This window comes from Corapipo altera, unplaced genomic scaffold (genome assembly GCF_003945725.1).
Source record: "Corapipo altera isolate COAL_440 unplaced genomic scaffold, ASM394572v1 24, whole genome shotgun sequence".
Classification (NCBI taxonomy): domain Eukaryota; kingdom Metazoa; phylum Chordata; class Aves; order Passeriformes; family Pipridae; genus Corapipo; species Corapipo altera.
The window spans coordinates 2,180,126-2,201,064 of NW_020884903.1; the positions used below are offsets into that span (position 1 = coordinate 2,180,126).

Sequence of the window (20,939 nt, forward strand, 5' to 3'; positions counted from 1 at the left end):
CGTAAGATAAGAGACAACAGGTAGATAGATGGGGGACATGAGAAGACTCAGAGGCAGTACTGCTCAACATAGTGAGCAGTAATATCAGGACTTTGCAAAGTGTGTCTACAGGTAGTAATTTGAAGCAAAATAATGAGATATGAGTAGGGAGGGTTACAATAAGCCCCTCCTGTGCAGAATGAGTGGAGACAAATGTGCTTCTTTGAAAATCTAGGGGAGGCTGGTATAAAATTTTTGTCTATGGTGGGAATCATCTCTTCATGATGAATGAGAGTTAACAAAGGGAAAGGCTTTGAAAGTTGGCACAAGTTGGTTATGCTTGATGCAGTTGGCCTCTAGAAGTGGAAGAAAACCTAGATGAGATAATAAGCTCCTCTAACTTCTGTTGAAGATATGTAAAAGATCTTCCTGACAGATGAATATGAGGTAGCTCATTCTGTTTTCCACAGAAGAAAAGTTACTGAATTAACAGACAAGACAAGTTCAAAGTCTATGGAGCTGTTATTTCTCTAAAACCCATATCTTAAAAATACTATACAGAAGGAATCTGAACAATTTAAATTAATGCTGTAGGCAAGAACTAGGAGAAAGGCGTGGTCTAAGACAAAGTTGCAGGCCAGGGAAATAAGCCAAGTGGTCATGGGATCCACTGTCATCAGGATCACAGATGTCTCACAGAGCTTGAAGATAAAAACAGGAGTTTCAGGCATCTTATTTTATGATGTAGTTCAACATAACTCAGGGGGAGATGGTGAGACTTTAGACTGAAACAGACAGATATGAAAAAAAAAGGTATATGCATCCAAAGCAGTTCTATGATACTGTAGTATTAGATTTTGTCTCTGATAGGTCACTCCTACTGAGAAGCAGCTAATTCATGTGACTAGTTTTCCTGAAATCAGGAGTGACAGAAAACAGTCTTCAGGAATACAAGTCAATTTAAAATGTCACTTGAGTGTGCAATGTGTATTAAGTGCTTATACTGTATATATATATATATATATGTATATATATATAGTGTTACGTAAATAACAGATAGCTGTGTTGTATGGTGTCTCAGTGAAACAACTCCAGACAGTTCTACGCGTGTGAAATGAACATTGTTACTGATTTGTCAGTTGCAGTGAAATCTTCTCTCCTGTCATCTTTATTTACATATTTAAACAGATGTAGCCTCTGATATAGGAGCTCACATCACCTTCATATCCAAGTATTCCCCTTTAAGTCAGTGGTGTTCCCCAAGGATTAAGATGTTGACCACAAGTCAGAGCACTGGCAACTATCCTTTGATTACCAGATTGAAAGACATGAGAGTAAAATTTAAGGTCTCAGAAATGCAGAAACAAATGTAAATGTTACATAATAACGTGGTTACAAACTACAATACTGATATAAATAACGTGAAGACTATGTCTGCTTACTGAGAGTTGTTTTTTTTCTTTTTTTTTCCTCATCGTTCATTTCTTAAGAAAATTGGCTAAAAAGCGGAAAGAGACATTGAGTAGTACACGGCAGGAAATGACAGTGATGGTGAATTCAATGGATAAAAGCTACACTGAGCAAGGCACCAACTGTGACGAAGCTTTCTCTTTCATGGACACTCACAATCTAAATGGGAGATGTAAGTTTTTTTTCTTTTCTTTTCTTTTCTTTTTGAAGGTGAAAGAAAGGTGCAAATGGTTTTTAAAATATTCCTCATTACTCAGTCATGGAAAATCCATGGGACCCAGAGTTTCCCACTGTGCAGGGCATTACAGTGTCTATTCAAATGAGCAAGACAGTCAGACATCAAGAATAGACTTCTTTAAAAATAATAAGGATAATTGAGCTTTTTTCTGTCCATCCTTTTCTTCTGCAGAAGGGCAATGACATCGCTGAAACAGTAGTTCTACCTTTCTCCAATCTCTATTATATTAGAAATTTTGTATTCCTCACATTGTCCCAAGTCATCCAAATGCTTCCCCTGCTCACTTCTTTTTTTCTAAGATAAATTTATTTTTGAGTGTCATAACTTAATAATGATGATCTGATTGTCTTATTATTTCCAGTTTTAGATGATGCTTGTGCAAAGGAAAAACTCAGTGGAATTATCTGTTCTGCAATTTCATAAGAGATTCTATATCCTGGGTCTTCTTGGATCTATCCCAAAATAAATAAAATTTGTGCTATAAAATTTCCTGCATTAGAATTTTAGTCAAGGTCTCACTCCTATCAGAGAGTTAGCACTAAGACTAAAAAAACCAGTTTTTTATAACTGTTAGAAAGAATGACTCTGTTCAAAAAATTTTGTAATTCTGTAGCTCTTAAGGAGCCTCAGGTTTTTTTACCAGTGGTTTTTAACATCTTCAAAATTTGTCAAAGATTAAATTTTGTTTCGAGTACTAACAATCTGCAAGGTCCAACTCCCACTCTTCAACCATATGCTTAAGAATTTGATGAGCTTAATTGTACAAACATTCTGTGAGGTTTATACAGTGAGACTTTTTTCAGCAGTGTTTGGCTCAGAATTTGCAATGTTAGTTTGCGTTTGAGTTATTTTCAAAATTGATTTGAAGTAGGTCTTTCAAATCAGACTTGCCTTTCTGGTGAGAATATACCCTTGAAGTTAATGAGATTGCTCACTCCTGTGAGAAAATCCAGAGGTTTGACTTCATATTCCATCATCATGATGTAGTTTTCCAGTGGTGCTACTGAATGGTCATAACTACAAAAGAAGCTGCAGTGAGTTCCTAAGACTCAATCCTCTTTATGTAACCCACCTCAAACCTGTTTGCAATTACTGGCATAGCAAGTTTTTTATACCACTCGAGGGCTAGAACCTCTAATTATACTTTCCATAAGAAGCATGGTCACCAGAATAAGCAGTCTGACAGTGTTTAGGAATAATATTTGTGTAAGGCACTGTAGTCAGGAGATTTAGAACACTCCTACTTCCTATGAAACTTCATTATTCTGCCTGCATCTTTATCGAGCAAGTTTTATTAGCTTCTGCAGCCTTGACCTCAACTAATCTCTGCATCCAAGTGTTCCCGAAAGGAATACCATTCTTTCCATCAAGAAAATGTAATCTCCTCATTTGGGAGATGTAATCAAAGGAAGGTGGTCTCAGATATACTAATTTATAGGATAAATGGTAACTGCCAGCATTATTTAAGCCAGTTTTGAGATAGCCCCATCTTAACAAGGGCTGGTAACTCTATGCCCTAGAAGATCAACAAAAAAAAAAAAAGATGGATGAAAACCAGCAGGAGTAATCTCAGTCCTCATCCAGCAGATCCTACATTTCTCAACTCTGTTTTTCACACATTCCTGTTAGTTCAAAGTATCTGGAATGTGCTTACATTCACTGATGGAACTGAATTTGATCTGTGTAGACAAGCAACTAAGGCTGAATTTGGAAGGAGCTTTGCTTAAAAGCCTTTGATGACTCATTTGCTGAACATTCTGTAAAATGTTGAGATTAACTCCCACCTGTTGAATGTATCTGTGTTTGCCACCATAATTTGCATGATCTTTGTATGCCAGGGGACAAACTGAACTTAATTTGATCCACTGGGCTTTCCCTTTGGCTTTACAAATGGCTAAATGATTAAATACCAATGTAAGCATTGGTCTGTTTGTTACTCCCTGAAAACCAGTCTTAAACAAAGAGTAATATTCAGGGTCTGTTAGTATCTCTGTGCACGTTATCCACCTGGCTGAACAAACCACATAAAAAGAAAGGAGAGGTAAGAATAAACCCTAGTAGAATATTTGCATACAGTATTTACAGTATTATTAAGAAAACTTCCTAAAGATCAGCTTCTGCCAAAAACACCTGTTGTCATTGTGATGTCTTTTTTCAAGCATCAGTATTCAGTCTAATCTTGTGATGTAAGAAGTATGTTTGCCATCACCAATCAAAATGAGTTCTCCGACGACATTTCTTTTTAGAGAACTGATCAAATTCGATGAGCAATTTAAATCACTAGACATGCCTGGTTTTCCCTATGTCCTGATTCCAGTGCAAGTAATACAACAGGATGAGCTCTAAGCCAAGTCAATCACATATGCTGTATCACTCAAGCTTATATAGCCACATATCACTTTGCTGTCTCTAACCAACTTTGTTTCTCTTTACAGCTGTATCTTCACCATCTTCATTTACAATGAAAACTAACACATTGAGCACAACAGTGCCTAATTCTTACTATCCAGGTAACCAATTTTTTTCTTAGTTTCCACCCTATATAGACCTTTTCATAACAAAATTGTACATATTCATGTTATTATATTTCTTGCCATCAAAATTTAATACATATATAAGCAGCATACTGGTTGCTTACAGTCACTTTCTGAAAGAAAACTCGGGAACATATATCAATCATTTACTGTTCTCTCTCTTTTTACCTTTTCTGCATTGACCTGCTTATGATGTATGACAGATCCATTTGTGCCAACTGCAATTTTAGGTGAGAACATTTCCCTTTATCAAAGTTTATTGCTGAAGTAATTTCAGAAGTTGCAGTTCTTGGGGTACAGACAATAGTATGCAAAATGCTGGATTTTTAAGCTAAGGGAAGGGGTGGTAGACTTGGCTACGCTGAGGTGCTAAGGACAGTTATCAGGCTTGATTACTACTGTCATAGTGCAAGTCAGGGGAGAAAAGAGAGAAATAATTTTAACAAGTGGATTTGCAAGGAAATGTTTATGCATGTATTTGGAGTGACACAAAAGAATTTGATTATCGCAGCAATTCAAATAGTTTCCTTCATTTTTTTTCTGTTTTATCTCAGGACTGAAGATGTCACTTCTTAAAAATAACATTTTTTTCCCTAATTAGACTATTCAGGATACAGAAAATCAGACAAAATACAGTTTTGGCCATCTACCAGCCATCATGTCATCTCACAATACTGCAGAGTTTCTGATGTGCTTGTCAAAGTGAAGTTTTAGAGGGAAGATGGTATTTTGAACAGCAAAATGATAACATGACACTTAAAGTATATACTTTATTATGCATTAGGTGTCACAGGAATGAAATAAAACAGAAGAGCTGTAGGTTAAAAACATACAGTCAAAGTGTAAAGCATTTCCACTGGGAATTTAGGATAACCTGCTATGGTCCAATATCAAAATGAGGAAGGTTTCTGCACAGTGATAAATAATAAGCATGAAACGCAATTGCATTTTCAGTGCTTAAGTAACTCTAACTGCTTTGTGGCTTGTATTCATTTACACCTCCTTCCCATGCTAATTTACTAAACAGGGGCATTTTTTTTTAATAATAAGTCAAAATATAACATTGCACTGAAGCAAGAATACAAATTCCAATATCAAGCCTATTTCCTCATTTTTCAATTTATAATTTCACAACAAATATCATTCTTTTTCTTAAATCACTGTAAAAAACATAAGACCTCTTAACAGATTCCTGCCTTTAAACTGTAAATTAAACAGGTTTATGTAAAAGTAGAGTGAAGGATATAAGAGGCAGAAGTTTAGGAAGGTGATCTTGTGCAGTGCAATTCACTGTGATAACTTTGAGAAGGAACTTTGCTGGTTTTATACATTATGTAAATCTGGAAGAAGGTAATGGTAGTGACTGTAACAATGTAATAATCTGCATGCAAATGAAATTTGCAGTGCCTTTTAACTGCCTGAGATGGTAGATTTTTTTTGTGTGTGCTTTAGTATTCATTCAACGCTTCATCCAGTAGATGTTCTTTCTGACCTTGTGGGTGGGCAAGGAGAAAAGTACTATTATCAGGAGAAAAACTTTGAGATTTCCTGTGTGTATTATTAAGTTTTAGTTAATGGTTTCTCTGATTGTTTTTGTGATCCTTTTCTATATAATAACAATGGTGAAATTGTGGTAGGTTTTTTCCCTACAAGAAATAATCTCTGAGCAAGTAATTCAGATATCAGGCAAACACACACTGGGAAAAATAAATTCTCTAATTTTACTAAGTCTGTAAAATCTTTAATTAGTTAGATGTGTATTTTATGGTCTACTACAGCAAACCTATGCTTACTCATCTCAGAAACTCTTCCAGTTATTTCACTGCATAAAAGAAATATTTTTGTAACCTTACATGTGAAAAATATCACACCATTTTATGAATGGTGCTCAATTCAGATCAGATCTCTCTACCAATATGTGTTTATGACTGTCTGTATAGAATAATGTTTTATCTGAGGTAAATCAAATTAGCTATGCTTGAGTTGGTAGGGGAATATAGTATGCTGGGTTTTAATTGCAACTAATATTGGCTCTTGCTGTCTTCCAATGTCCAATGAAGTTGTGTTAAACTGCAGGGTTGAGCCTGTAGTTAGAACTAAATGAACTTTTCAGTGTGACCTCCTGGGAAGGCTACACATGTGGTGAATGGCTGAGTTCAGTTTTCAAAATTTGCTAGAAAAGCCACACAACACACTTACTGTTTCCAAATTTATGTACAACAGGATCTTTGGACTATTTACATGAATTAGGAACTGGTAATTAGTGATGAGCTCTTTAAATGATGCAAAAGACAACAGTCTGGCTACTTAGTTTCAGATGAGGGAAGTTTCTTCTATTTGGAGGAAAACTTTCATTATTGGCCTAATAACCTAAGCAAAAGCCTGAAATTAAAAAAAAAAAAAAAAAAAAAACCACACCAAACAGCTTTGCATAATAATGGCCAAGTTTATAGTGTCTGAGCATGACTCTAGGTCATGTTTATCTATTATCGGTGATGTGCATATTTCTAAAATTGGAGAATGAAATGAATCTCAGCCCAGAAAAGATACTGGGCTGCGTTTCCAGGTATTTTTCATGTTGGGAGTTCATCTAACCAGTAAATAAGTATATTATTTAACAAGTGTTGTACACCTCTATGGGAATGAGTAAGTGGAGAATGCAGCTATAGGAGTATTTAAGCTGAACAAACTTTCCATTGCATATGAACACTACATCTGGAGAAGCTCACCCTTAGAAAACCTCATAGCCTGAAAAGCTCATGCTGCAGTGCTGAGGCAAAGTAAAAATATCTGTGGCTCCTAATGTACCATATAGATCAAGGATTGAAAGAACTTTATTTAAAACAACTTAAAAGATAACTCCCAAAAAGAGAAAAATAGTAATAATGAAGATAGATTAAAAAATGGAGAGAGGAAAATTACTCTAAAACTAGGAAGCTCGCAGGAAAGAGATTAATAAGTATTAAATTGCTACTTTCATAGTACAAGACCCTGCTGTCTGATAACTTTGCCTTCATCTTATTTACTAACAGTCTGGGTTTCAAAAAATTTTGCAGTTTGTAAAAAAAAAAGTCAATCCCCAAGTTTTCTAACTTGTTTCTGAAATTTAAATAAGCAACCCGAAAAATCACGATCAACTTTCTACACTTTTTTTGTCTTTTGTGTCTTAGCCACCTTGTAGTTTTCAGGTGCCATTTCAGCAGCAACATACTGTACCTACACTTGTATACCACGCTTCATGCCATGCATCCTGAGGTGCTTTGCAGTACAATTTTATATCACTTTACAAGTACGTTGTAAAATTTTATTACTGAAAGGCAAATCTCTTTCCTCTGTGTTAGATCAGGTTAGCAGACTGGCAGAAAAGGGAGTGAAATGCCCATACACATACCCATAATTTTTTCTCTGCTATTTTTGGTTTAGCTGTAAATGCTCAGTTCATATTGACTGAGGACCAGATTTCATGTGTCTTAGTGGGAATGAAGAAAACTTCAAATCATCCTTGAAATATGATTCATTGAGCTTTCTGGCTTTCTCATCAATTTTCAGTTGTATAACCAAGACCAGAATCTCACCTTTAACAGGGTGTGTTAGTATTTTTAGGTTGTACATGAGAATCTGGGACCTTTTCATACAGAGTATTTGTGGAACTATAATATATCTAACTTATGAATGTGGACATATGATTCTAATGCTTCCCTGTTATACAGCTTATTTTAGAAAGTAACATTTTTTGATAAATACCATATTTGATGAACATTATACAGATTTTGTATTTTTATTTAGTCTGTAGCCATTGAGGAGTAGCTTGGATAAGTCAAAGCACGACATTTAAATTTTGTTTAAAATTCAAAACTCTAATATATATAAAATATTATTTGGGTAAACAGATAAAATATTTATGATGATACTTGGACCATAGAATTTGGGTTGGGTTTTTTTCTTTTGTCAAGTCTGAAAAATTTTTTAGAATTCCATCTAAACAGGAAGAAAGTTGTATTGCTTCCTTAGGTATAGCGCACATCTATCTGTTTACTGCTAAGTGTAGGTTTTGGTCTCAGTTCCATCTGTGTGAATTGACTCACAGTAAGATACCTTGGTTTCAGTAAATCTAATTTATACTGTGAAACTGAGATCAGAATCTGACTCATTTAGGAAATCATTCTGTAAAGACTAAATTACAAACATAAAATTACCTGTAATTATTAATGTAGTACTGTTGCTTATGCCCTGTTTCCTTTTTCTCCTCCTCTTTTTTTCTCCTGATATGTATCTTCTTAAAAGTGCCAATCAATGGTAAGTTGCCCATTTGCCCCATGCAAGAAATGTGGAGGGTTGGGAGAGTATGTGTCTCATAAAAATTTTAACCAGCCCACGGGGGTCTCCTGTTTGTTGGCTTGCATGTCAGTTGACATATAACATTCCATGCGTAGTGTGGTGGCTCATGATATACCGTGGTCCTAAAGCATGCTCAGCAGTCAGTCAAGACATTTTTCTTTATCAGGTGATCCTTTGCGTTTGTCCTCTTGTAGTGTGTCTCCAAATGTTGTTTTCAGATCTGCATTTCCATTGCAGTCCTAGCTTGATGAAACCATAAACCATTTTTTGTATATTTTTATTTTGCTCACTCCAAACATTTGCTCTAAATTTGCAGTGTAAGACATAGCACTTCAGTAATCTCTGAAAAATACAAGTCCGATTTCATTCCATGGAGCTTGTTGAAGTTTCAGAATGAAACTTCTCTGCAGTTTAAAACCAAATGCCCATTTTCAAATGTAATCAGCTAGTGATATTTAAAACAATAGTAGAGTTTGGACTGCTCTGCAACGCTTCCATTGTAGAACTATGGACTTTGCGTCTTTCCAATCAGTCTTACAATTTCCATGTGTAAACTGCTCCATGGATTTACTGTTCTTCTGGTGTAGCCCTCCCTCACAGACAGAAGCAATGCTGATGGTGTCAGATTTCTACCACTCCTCTAGAAATCTGTATAGTTTCTGTTTCTTTTAATAAGTGAAAATGAGCCAGTACATTGTGAGATACTCTTTTTCTAGATGAAACCCATACAATGGTCAGTGACACAAGCAGCCTGGTCCAATCTCATACCTACAAGAAGCGAGATCCAGTGGATGTGCCCTACCAGACCGGACAGCTCCATCCAGCCATCCGTGTGGCTGACTTGCTACAGCACATCACCCAGATGAAGTGTGCAGAAGGCTACGGATTTAAAGAGGAGTATGAAGTAAGTGTCAGATCTAATGAACTGATTCTTTTGTCTTCTGCACTGTTGGCTGTGTCTGTCTGCTACCTGTACCACAGAACAGGAAAAATAATTATTCAACCAAGTAAACCGGCTTCTTGTCTGAGGGAACATACTGAATGTAAAGGATCACGCCTACAATGAGCAAATTTTCTGATTGTAGTCAGCCAGGATGAGGAGTGAGACGTAACAACCTTCCTTGGAAATGTCTGTTTAATTCTAATTTCATGAAACTGCATATTCAAAAAAACAGGTCCAGTAGCATTCTCCCCGAACTGCTCATATTTTCCCTTTACTACTGAAGAATGAAGCTTTTTTTCAACATTCTGTATAGCAGATTGTCTAATTGCAGTTACCCTGTAACAATATATTAGCTTAGAAATCAAGTTCTACAAGCAGTATTTCTTGGGATAACAGTATTCATCATGGAGAGGAAGTGCAAAAATCTTTAGAGAGTCCCATAGGGCTATAAAATTTGTTTTGTGCTGCTTGAACCATTTTGGACTATCTGGAGGCTCTCTCTAATCCTCATTATTTTTCATAAGAATTTATAGTCTAGTTTTTTTCCTTTTTTTTTAATTCAAGTTCTGTTTCTTCATTTCATGCTAGATTAACCTATTCCTCCCTGTCATCATCATTGTTTTAAATGTCATGACCACTACATCCTAGCAAATACTATAGGAATTCAGCATACTGCACTGTGGATCCTGACTTCCTTGTGAGTAGTCACTTTGCTAAGTGAAAAAAGCAAAAAAACTGACAGAACTTGTTCTGGTGCCAAAAATTAAGGGTAATATTATGCCTGATTTTAAAAACTTAGCTTTGCTAAAGAGTTTCAAGAATGCATCACTCCTCATCCAGATCATGTATTTGAATGAACAGAGACTTATCAACCTGCATTTCTTGCCTAATGTGAGGGAGGATTTGAGACCCTTTAAAAATCTGCTTAGGTCAAATATTTTAGTTGCTAGGGGATAACAATAAATGTCTTTTGCCCATTTTTCTCTGCCTGTTAGCTCAACTTTTAAGTAGTTTATTCTAGTGAATCTATAGTGAATGATTCTCACATACAGAAACATTAATATGGGTTGATAAGATGTCTACAGCGAGTAATTCCTTGCAGATTACAATGCAGTGGATTTGGACCCACAAAACAAAGTAGCACAAATATATTACTTCACAGGGAAAAGGTACATATGATTGTCAGGTTTGGACTATAAATTGTCAAAGAATGTATAAGAATTTTTGAGGTAATTCTGATTGATCAGGTAGGAAGATGCATAAGAACTTGTGGGGTCTGATCTGTAGGCAGACTTGAAGCTGTCACCTTTGAAATACTCTGTTGACTTCTAATACTTGATGTGGACTATGACCCAAGATGGTGTGATTAGATTTTAAAAAACAGTTGTTCCCTGCTGTGTGCTTCACGAAGCAAACACTGATCACCAGCAGTTCACTCTCCTGTTTCTGGGAGCAGGCTGCACCTGACAAAGCCTGGTGTCGGCCTCTGTATGTGTTAGTGTCTATTTGTCCAGTTGAGGAACCTGTCCAAATTACACTGCATGCCCAACCCCAGTACACAGCCCTAAATTTCTTTTCCATGGAAACTAGAATGTAAGAAATCAGAGGGTATAAATAGGTAATACTGTGATGTGACTCTGAAATAGCCAGCAAGGAGAATGATAAGATTCACTTTTAATTCTGTCTTCTCAAAGTATAAGCCAGTAAAAAAAAAAAATCTCATTCCTTTATGTGATGGAAAGAGAGGGAGGACGACAAACGGCAAAAGTCATTTAAATTACTTCCATCCTGTTGGGCAAGAGACAATTTCTTTTTGGGCATACATGGGTATGCACTGCTCTAGAGGTTCAATATACCATACTTAAGTTTTAAAGGTAGGAACTAATGTATTCACATTGCAGGTCCTTCAAAATGACTCATACAATTACTTGTACATTGCTGAGTTTTACAAATGTACATACTGCTTGCGTTTTACAAGAGATGGCTTTTTTTTAACTTCACACTTTGTCATGCCAACTTCATGTTATAAGAATTGCTTAAATACATAATTGTTTAAACTGGTATTTGTAGAATTAGATTTCCAAAACCCATGCTTCAGGCCACTTCCAAAGTCACTGAAGACATTTTTTCCCCTAAAACATAGATAACAATTCATTCCCAGAAGGAGCTAATCAGTTGTCAACTTTCATTTGTGTAGCTGACTTAAACAAGTTTGTTCCTGTGAGGTTTTTTATGCCACTGTTATTTAAAAATGATAGAATTGAAAATTCTTGTCTTTGGAAAAGATTTGCTCATCAGCCAAAACCTTTTATACCAGCATTAAGCCTAGAGGAAAACTACAATTAATTTACAAAAAAAAAGTGAAGACTGTAAAATGGAATTTATAGTGCAACCAATAACATAGCTTTTTAACTACAGCGGATCAAATGATGCTGCTGAGAAACAATTTCCAGGAAAATCACTTAATTCTGAGCCTACCAAGGTGATGAATGGCATCCCATTACAAACAGTAGGTGTAGTCGTGACTAATTACCAGTAGATGCAAGACATTAGGGTGCAGTTTGTTAATAGTGGCAGGGAAGGGGAACTTGAAATAGTGCAACTGCATCTGAAAAAGTTCTCTTTATATATGGAAATTTTTATAATCAGGATAAACTATAAGTAGCCATATCTTTGAGGGGGGTTTTCCCATTGAAGTAGTACGGTACTACTGGTTTTCCTCCATATGCAGTGAACAACTGCCCAATATATTCTAGCACTGCTAAGATTGCAAATCTCTTTGTTTACACTGCTGTCAGACTGATTCTGTCCTCTTTACACATTTGAACTGGACAACAAAAGAATTTTTTGCTTATATATTATCAGAAGGATAAATGTCCAAATGAAAAGGAAGAAATAGTTTGACAGGGGATTTGTTTTGAATGAAGTCTCGTAGATGGTTTTTGCTCTAACAAGACAACAGGATTATATAGTCTCACCAGGGAGAGAGTTTGATTCAGGAGGAATTCACACAGGATTCACTCTGAAAATATATCTGTTGAACTCAAGAGAAAGTAAAGTAGCACATTACCCATTAGGAACACTTCAGAGGACTGCAAGGATATAGAGCACTTACTGTCATGCATAGTTTTAAGTGCTTTAAAATAAAAACTAATAATTAGGGCCACTATTCTAAATAATAAGGGCTATAGTTCACCCTCTAAGCACATGTATGTAGTTTTAATTCCTATTGGTGTCATGCACAAGTTTTTGGTGTAAAATAACTGACACAAAAAATAAAGGTTGAAAAATCATCTTTATGCAGTGACAGGCTGGTACTTAATCACTCAATGCTCAATTCTGCAGAAGGATTTACTTGGGATACTGAGTGTCTGTTGCTCCCAGTGCATGGGGGCTTGAAGGAACATCCTGCTTTGCAGGATTGTGCCCTTTTGTTCTCCTTCTGGGAGGAGCAGAGATGCTTTTGCTCATCACTGAAAAAACTTTGGTTGAGTATCAGCAGGAAAACATTGCACAGCCTGACCCTGTTTCTGCAATGGCATGTGCGAAGTCTGTTGTCCCCTCAAGCAGGATCAAGCCCTGGCTCTTGGCTGGAGTGGTGCAGCATCCCATCTTGTGCCTACTATGCCTGTAGAACCAGAGCAAATGCAGACATGTCCTTAGCAGCACACCAGAAACAAGTTCACTGCCCGCTTCCCTTGAGTTTCTCAGGTGTCGAAAAAATGTGGATGCATTTCTGTAAATTGTGGACTCAAATGAAGGCCTTCATTTGCAGCCTAGTGGAATGTGAATGATTGGGATTGCACAGAAATCCTTGAACTTGGGGAAATTTCCACACAGCTAGTCTGCAGTGGATCTTTAAAATCCTTTCTATCCCCTGCCAGAGCATTAAGAAAGGAGAGATTTTAGCTCGGTTCCAGCAGTTTTAGACTTACAGGATAATGTTGACCTGATTTCCCGTGCACCCCTACTCTAATTGTGGGTTATTTAAGCTGTTCCCCAATACTACAGCATGGGAGAGCTTTTACTGACCGTGAAGAAGACTTGTTGCTTATCTTTTTTTCTGCATTAAAGAAACAAAATAAATAGAAGAGAAAAATGGTCTTTACAATCTGTCACTTCTTCCGTACACCTTTCACCTTTTGGTTTTAGACTCCCAGGTTATCACAGTGCTTTACACTGTATTCTTTCTCAAGAACATGTATCTGTCAAAAGACCAGAAATAGGATCCAGTCTCCTTCCTAAACACATGGACTATGCTACTAGAGGCCAGCATAGCTTGGCATAGCTAGGGCAGAAACAGGGAAATTCAACAAAATCTTATAATTTCAGATATGTTTTATTTTTAACCCTATTTTTGGTTGAACTTAAATTAGTGCCTCCTCAGTGTAAATTGGTTCTTTGCCAAATTAAAGCTAGTTGACATAAGACAGTTTCAAATCGATTTCAGAGTGTCCACACAGGAGCTCGGACTGGTTTAACAGAATTGATTTTAAACCACACCTTTAATTAAACCAGTGCAACTTTGTGTAGATAGAGCCTTGCAAAATCAATTTCACATTATGTTCCATGACAGGGAGTTCTGAGCTTCCATTATCTCAAAACAAGAGGTTTCTTTGAAAATCAAGGATTTGCAAAGGGTATCCTGCTCAGATCAGCCTCACTTACTGTCACTAACAGAACTGGGTCAATAACAGGGTTTAAAAAAAAGGTTTCTCCATGTGGCTTTATCTTTAAGGCCTTCCTCCCACTGTCTCTCTTGTCTTCCTTCTCTTCCCCTTCTGTCAAACACATCCTTTCTCAAGTTTTCTGGCAGTTAACTGTTTCAGTCAGGAAATTATATTATACTTATATCATTAAACAAATACTGTTTCTAATACAGTAAAGTTATATGCAGTCAAGATAAAACTGCACTAATTTTGTCTCCATTTTGATGTCTTGCACCAATGTAACTGTATTAATGTCATAATCATCGCAGTTAATAGATGAATACAGGCTCAGAGTGCCTGTCAGGGTCAGGAACATGAAATGTATTATCTAATGTGTGTTAAAGAATTCGTTTCAGTTTAGGACTTCTTAGCACCCATTATAGATTGGTAGAACTATTTAAAAATAGTTTATCTGGCCATGGTCATTGTTCAGTTTTACTTTGGGGGATTGTGGTCAAAGGTGATCATAAAAAGTGGATAATTCAAAGAGTATTTGGAGGTGAGTGTTGAGAATAAGTGGAGGTATGAAAGAAATTCTGTCTTCACAGCAGTATATTCATTGAAATGGAGCTTCAGACGTTATGGTAATGTAGATATGCCAAGGTAGATGTGTAATAGTAAAAAGAAACCAAGTTTTTCACCGGCCAGTGGAACATCTGGGGTGAATACAAAATGGTTTTAAGAAGCAAAATAGGGCAAAAAAACCTCTCTAAAACCAATAGAAGTACAGATCCTTGTTTTGGGGGACAGAAAGTATTGCAGGCAAGCCGGAGATTTTTTTATGGAGGAAGTTTGCCCATAGGTGCTTGCTTAAGGTTTTGTTTTCTCCAGACCACTGTTAGATTGTTGTCTGACTTAGGAAAGAAGTCTGATATAATTTCCATTTTCTGCTGTCATGCAAAGCCATAACAGACTAGAATCCTGTCACTCAAACCCAGTCTCCAGTCGCATCTTTTCTTTCTTTTCGGTTTCAGCTGGAAGACAAATTTGCTGCCACATGACACTTCTGAGCCCTGTGCTTCAGGAGCTCTGTTCTGAAATCTTGAAAATAGTAAAAAAAATAGGTATTTTTTTATGTTATGTTAATATAGCTACTGATAGGACCCAGCTGGTGCTGTTTTTTCCTGCATATTCCTTGTGACTGCAACTAACCTTCCTCTCTTCCAACCTGTACATTTTTATCACACCTTTTTCTCTGATTTTGATATTCTGCAACGCCAGCTGAGACAGTCAATACCACAATCAATGCAGGCTTTTTCCTATCCCACAAGATACAAATTACACAGAAAACAGAAAGACTCTGAAACATTGGGTGGGAATGGGGTCATTAGTCCACAGTGTAAGTACAGGAAGAACAGCATCTGTGTCCTCAAGAACCAAGAGCAGGTAATGGTTTCTCTCTTGTCGTAAAAACAATGTAGAAAATTGTTAGAAATATTCAACTATAGAGATCATTGCTATTATTATTTTTCAAGTTTCATCTGTTTAGATGGAACTGGGAACCCAAACTGAATGCCCAGTTGAATCTTCAATCTTTAATACTGGAAAGTTGCACTGATTTGATTTATAGACATATGTTACTTTGTAAGTATTCTCTGAAAAAAGGGTAACTCCAACTGATGGGAATATGAAGGTCTTTTATATGATGTAGATATTCCTCCTTTATCAAAGGACGTATCCAGTGTTCAGACATATCCAGTTTCTTCAGATTGCTGTGGGATCTACAACAGCCTTCCAGCAATCCCGGGTAATTTTTTCCTGCTTGGGATTATCCCAGACTCTTGGACACTAGAAGACTTAGCATTGAGGAGATCATATCTAGGGAGGTTGAAAGAAACAGTAAAAATGAGCAACTGCCATATCCACAAAGCATGTTTTGTTTTGGACATCCTGAGGTACTCCAGATCAATACCAGGTTGTTGAAATAAAGTAATCCCAAACCTGAAAATACATTTACTAGTAAACAGCCGGTGTTAGTGACACAGCTTCCCAGTGCATGCAATATCCATTTAATTCTTTAATAAGTCTCAGAGAAGAATGGGTGACTTCCCGTTGTTGTCAGCAAGAATCAGTTGTCAACAATTTTAATTGTATGGCAGTTAATGGGAATTTATTTGGAACTTTTTTCGGTTCAGAGGAGGGACACTTAGTTTGCTGAATGGCTGTTGGTGTGTCAGCAAGTTTTATGCAATTCTAAACCTATCCTTAATAGCCCTGAATTTCTCTTCTTAACAGATTTCAAATGTATGAGAAGTGCTGTCACAGTGGTTAATATCATTCACATGACACTGCCTTGTGCCACAGTGGGGTTAGCTGCCTAGTGGTCTAGGTGTCCCAGGATTTTCTAAATCACACTGTTTCCCTCTCCCACTCTTCCTAAATGCACTCTCCAACAATTTAAATAGAAGTGCATGTATATGCAGAAACAGCTCTCTAATTTGTTTTGTTTAAGCAGGTTTAATTAGAATTTATTCTTATCACAGGAAATAGATTTAGGCAGGTCATAGCTTCATTAGAAAGGCTTTATGCTTTTATCTGTTTGAATAGTAAAATTGCAGTAGTGTATAGACTAGAATACTTCCAGTATCCTTAGGATTTTTCTCAGTGGGGTATAGGCAGCTGTTTGACAATGCTGTGATTCAGCTATTTTTGGTAGTGATCAGTCTATGATTTACTTGGGTACGAACTTCTTGTTTTCTTCTTCTCAGTAGCCTAAACAATCTGAACTGTGTATGATTTCAGGCAGCAAGGATGCCTAAAAAGAACAAGGATGACTAATTCAGCCCAATGTTTTTCTTCATATAAGTCTACCACTCTCAGTCTTGGATGTGAAGTTTAAACTGTGTCCTGAGGAAAGCCTGGTAGCTTTTAAGTGTGTTTTTCATAACCATTGTATCCCTCTAAGCAGTTAAAATAGAGTCTGGTAGTATCGATCCACTCAGGACAATGTTGGCCCACTCAAAAGTCATGAGATATAGATTCTTAAGCTAATCAGTTGAATGGATAAACCAAGTGCAGGTTGTTTTTATGTAGAAACTCTGTCAGCTATTTCAGTCATTCTCTGCATCTACTGAGTCTGGTGGTCCTGGTGCATGCAGTGGCAAACATAGTAATGAGTACAAAATATATCAGGAGTAAAAAATTTCTCATGGTCCTGAAGATGCCCTGGTAGTCTTTTCCATGTACAGATATTTAGCAGACATTCGTTTCATATTTCAGTATAGCTGGATTGAAAACCTAAAAATTTAAAGCATGATAAGCACCTCTTGATTATTCCTGATCTTTAACAAGTGCGTCTGCTTAAGCATTTAAAGTGGAATCATTTTAACTGTTGCATGCAGTTCTTTGGATATTCCTCTGGCCCTTAATTATCCCATGGTAATATAGTTTCAATTTACTTTAGGAAGTTGTTTCCCCTCTTGGGTCCAGCCACTACAGCAGTCTTTCAAAACTTATTTTAATCTTGCTCCCCTTTTTCCTGACCTATGACTCCATCATTAGGATCTTTATTCTCTAAAGACATTGTAAAATCTTTCGCAATTTATTCTGGAAAGATCTGTGGGCATGTGCAATGTAAAATTGGAGCAATAAAAGAAATAGCTTCCAAGTTTCAGTGGTTGTTCTCAATTTGGTACTAAGCAGTTCTTTGATAATTCTGTATCCACATCTGATAAGTACAAGTAATTAACACAGGGGTTATATAATTTTAATGAGAAGAATTAACCTTTTCCATCTTGCTGCTTCCTCATGTTTGGATGTACACAGCAGTATATTCTTATTCTTTCAATAATCAACATGGACGCATCACTATTTTAGCATGTGGAATCTGTTGCACCATTATTCTCCAGCTTTTCTTGTGTTCATCCCCTTCGGCAGCCACAGGCTGAGAAACAGTCAAACTGTACTAAGCAGACTGCTGAGAGTATAAATTGACTCTGGTTGTCTGTTAGTCAAGTCACTTCTTCTGACCGATCTTGCTACTATGCTTTTGCTAGTATGAAATCTGTGCTCTCTCTGTACCCATTGAAATTAGGGTTTAGTTTCATATTTAGCCAGTCTATACATCATTATGGGCTATTGGAACACCACAGTAGGAAACTAAATGGGGCCACTGAACTTCATTTTGGTCATAATGTCCAGAGGGAAATCCGCAAGAATGGCTTTAATGCTCACAGCAATAGGGTAATAGGTTAAACATTCTAAATGCTAGTGACAGGTATGATTTGAAAGAAAGAAGTTTTTGAAACATTGCAGGCTATATGCTGCATATTTGCACCAGCCTGACTTATTAATTATTCAAATAAGACATTGAATATTTGATCAGAATCTGTAATCCCTTCTTCAGTTAACGTATTATTTACTTTTAAAAACTGCTGATGTACTGTACTTTTCCCATAGCACCTGAAAAAATGAATTGGTCCAATTTATGTGCACAGAATAATATATTGTGCTTTAATGTTCAAGATATTATTCATTACTTTCTACTCATATAAGCCTCCTTACCTTCTTCATATTTTATTAGTGCCCTTTAAAAAGACATAAAAAATCAGTCATGTAGTTATTCCATTTTAAATTATGCAAATGATGCTAAATGCAATTATAATCTATTATTAATTATATATGCACCTTATGTGTTTTCTATAGATTGCATTTATTCACTACAAATAATTAGGCATTTTAATTCAATGCTGGTCTTGTGACCAGAGCATTATTCCTAGTGCTTTGTAAAGTGAGAGGAACCCTTTTCAAATCAAATTAGCATAATTTAGCTATTGGGTTTACATTTAGCATCAGTTTATCTACAGAATACATAAAATACACAATATTTGCTATAATGTATTTGTTTTAAATAAGTTAAAGTAATAAATTTTAAATATTATAAATTTTTCAGGAACTGAAAATTTGTATTCTCATGTAGCCTGTGGCTCAGTGTACCTTTTAAGAAGTTTTCTAACTGGAATACAAGATTTCAAGACGACTTCTTACATGTTTTGTGTAGTACTTTAGTAATTTTCCTGTCAGTAGAACAGATGATCATCATTTTCTAGCAGGAATGATTTCTTTTTGTTACAACATTCTGATTTGATGGGCCCAAAAGAGTCTGTGGGAAGTGTTAAGTCCACTGAAAATCTGCCAGGTCGTCATAAGGAAGACAAGAGGGCTGGCAAGCTTCTATTCTTTCTTGCTGGTTTCCTGCTGTTGCCTCTGTCTCGGTGTGATATCTGCTCCCCAGATACCCTTCACACAGGATCTCAGTCATGCCACTGCCTGCACTATTGTACGGCCGTGATGTTTTCTAACTGCTTGGCTCTGTATCTGTCCTGTTAATTAGCAGTTAGGTTGCCCTGAGTCCTCAGCAAGTCATCTGAGAGGTGTAGTGGACATATCCTGCCAAGCAGCCATGAGAAGGTGCAGGCATCTTGGTCAGGCAAAGACTAGCAGAATAACTATGGGGAGAAAACTGGCCTCCAGGCCAAAGCTGATGGGAAGTCTGGAGAACCCATGGAAACAAAGCAGCCCAGGAGGTGAGCAGAAGGAAAAGCAGGCTGGCTTTTCGGACTTGTGAAATACCGTTAGTGAGAGTCAGGATTTCAGAAATTACATGATGGCAGCATCAACCATGTAAAATTATTGGAGTTACTGCAGCTCAGTTCAAGACTCATGAAAAGTCATAATATTGACAACTTCTTCACAAGACAGAAACAACAGATTGGAGTCACTCAGCATAAATCCACACACAAGAGCTGAAAGGTTTAGGTTTACAGCACAGTTTGGAGGCCAAGGCAGGGAAGACCTTAAGCATGTGTTTAAGTCAAATTGGTTTTAAAGGGATTTAAGGGATTGTTTTGAAGCTGCTTTTAATATACATTTTTTCTCATTTTACATTTTACCATTCACATAAATGGAAGCAGCACCAGGGACATCAGACACATGATAGTTTAGACATTTTCATGTAATGATGATGAAGCTTGAATATCTGTCCACAAAAATGGTGAAGTTTCTTCCCCTTAACATCTTAAAAATAATCATGACTGACAGTGCTCTGCTTTGGTCTGTTGAAAAAATAAGTGGCAGATGTTTGGTCTGTTGAAAAAATAAGTGGCATATGTTTCTCTAAAGTTAAAATCAGCTGAGCTTAGTTATTACTCATTTAGCTTTAAGGTGCTTGCCTGTGCAATAATAACTATTCTTAATATATAACAGAAAAAAAGCTCTTATATCTATAAGAGAGGTCTGAGTCTCTAAGAGACAGGCTCTCTGCTCCTACCCCACACACCAAAGGGAATAGGAAGAAGTGAGGACCTTCCCTGATGCACAGGCTTGGGCTGTTCAGAAGCAGATATAGCTGTGGCTGCCTTCAGCTAACAAAGGGAGCCTGCAGTAAAGGCAGAATAAGCTCTTTTTAGTGAAATTGTAGATTTTTGTCTCTGTGCTATGCATACAGCAACAGCAGTCTCTTCTGAATAGAATGTCTCCTGCAGCTTGCTCTGGGGTGGTGGAGGCTCCCATGCAGGGCAGTATTGGTTCCTGAAGTAAGCATAAAGTTTTAGTTTGTGATTAGTCTGGGAGAAAACAACAGGAGTTCTTTGCCTTTGATGCTTAAATACTTGGCTGTATCACAGAGCTTAGAGTTTTTATGTGAGATAATATTATCATTCACATTGTTAACAGAAAATACCTTCACATGAGCAATCTCTGTGCTTTTCCTTACAAGAAGAATGGACAAA

The 20,939-nt window shown here is 36.7% G+C and overlaps 1 protein-coding gene across 10 annotated transcripts in view; it reads left to right on the top strand.

The window, feature by feature from the left end:
* The window catches only part of PTPRM (protein tyrosine phosphatase, receptor type M), a 459,625-nt gene that overhangs the window by 362,715 nt on the left and 75,971 nt on the right, over window positions 1-20,939 (top strand). For 4 of the 10 annotated variants that reach the window (XM_027650889.1, XM_027650891.1, XM_027650894.1 and 1 more), the window contains 5 exons: window positions 1,470-1,621; window positions 4,123-4,197; window positions 4,425-4,451; window positions 8,506-8,517; window positions 9,276-9,463. In XM_027650889.1, the coding sequence (XP_027506690.1) occupies window positions 1,470-1,621; window positions 4,123-4,197; window positions 4,425-4,451; window positions 8,506-8,517; window positions 9,276-9,463 (454 nt within the window). The remainder of the gene's footprint in view (window positions 1-1,469; window positions 1,622-4,122; window positions 4,198-4,424; window positions 4,452-8,505; window positions 8,518-9,275; window positions 9,464-20,939) is intronic. The other 6 variants (XM_027650890.1, XM_027650893.1, XM_027650892.1 and 3 more) reach the window with 3 other exon arrangements.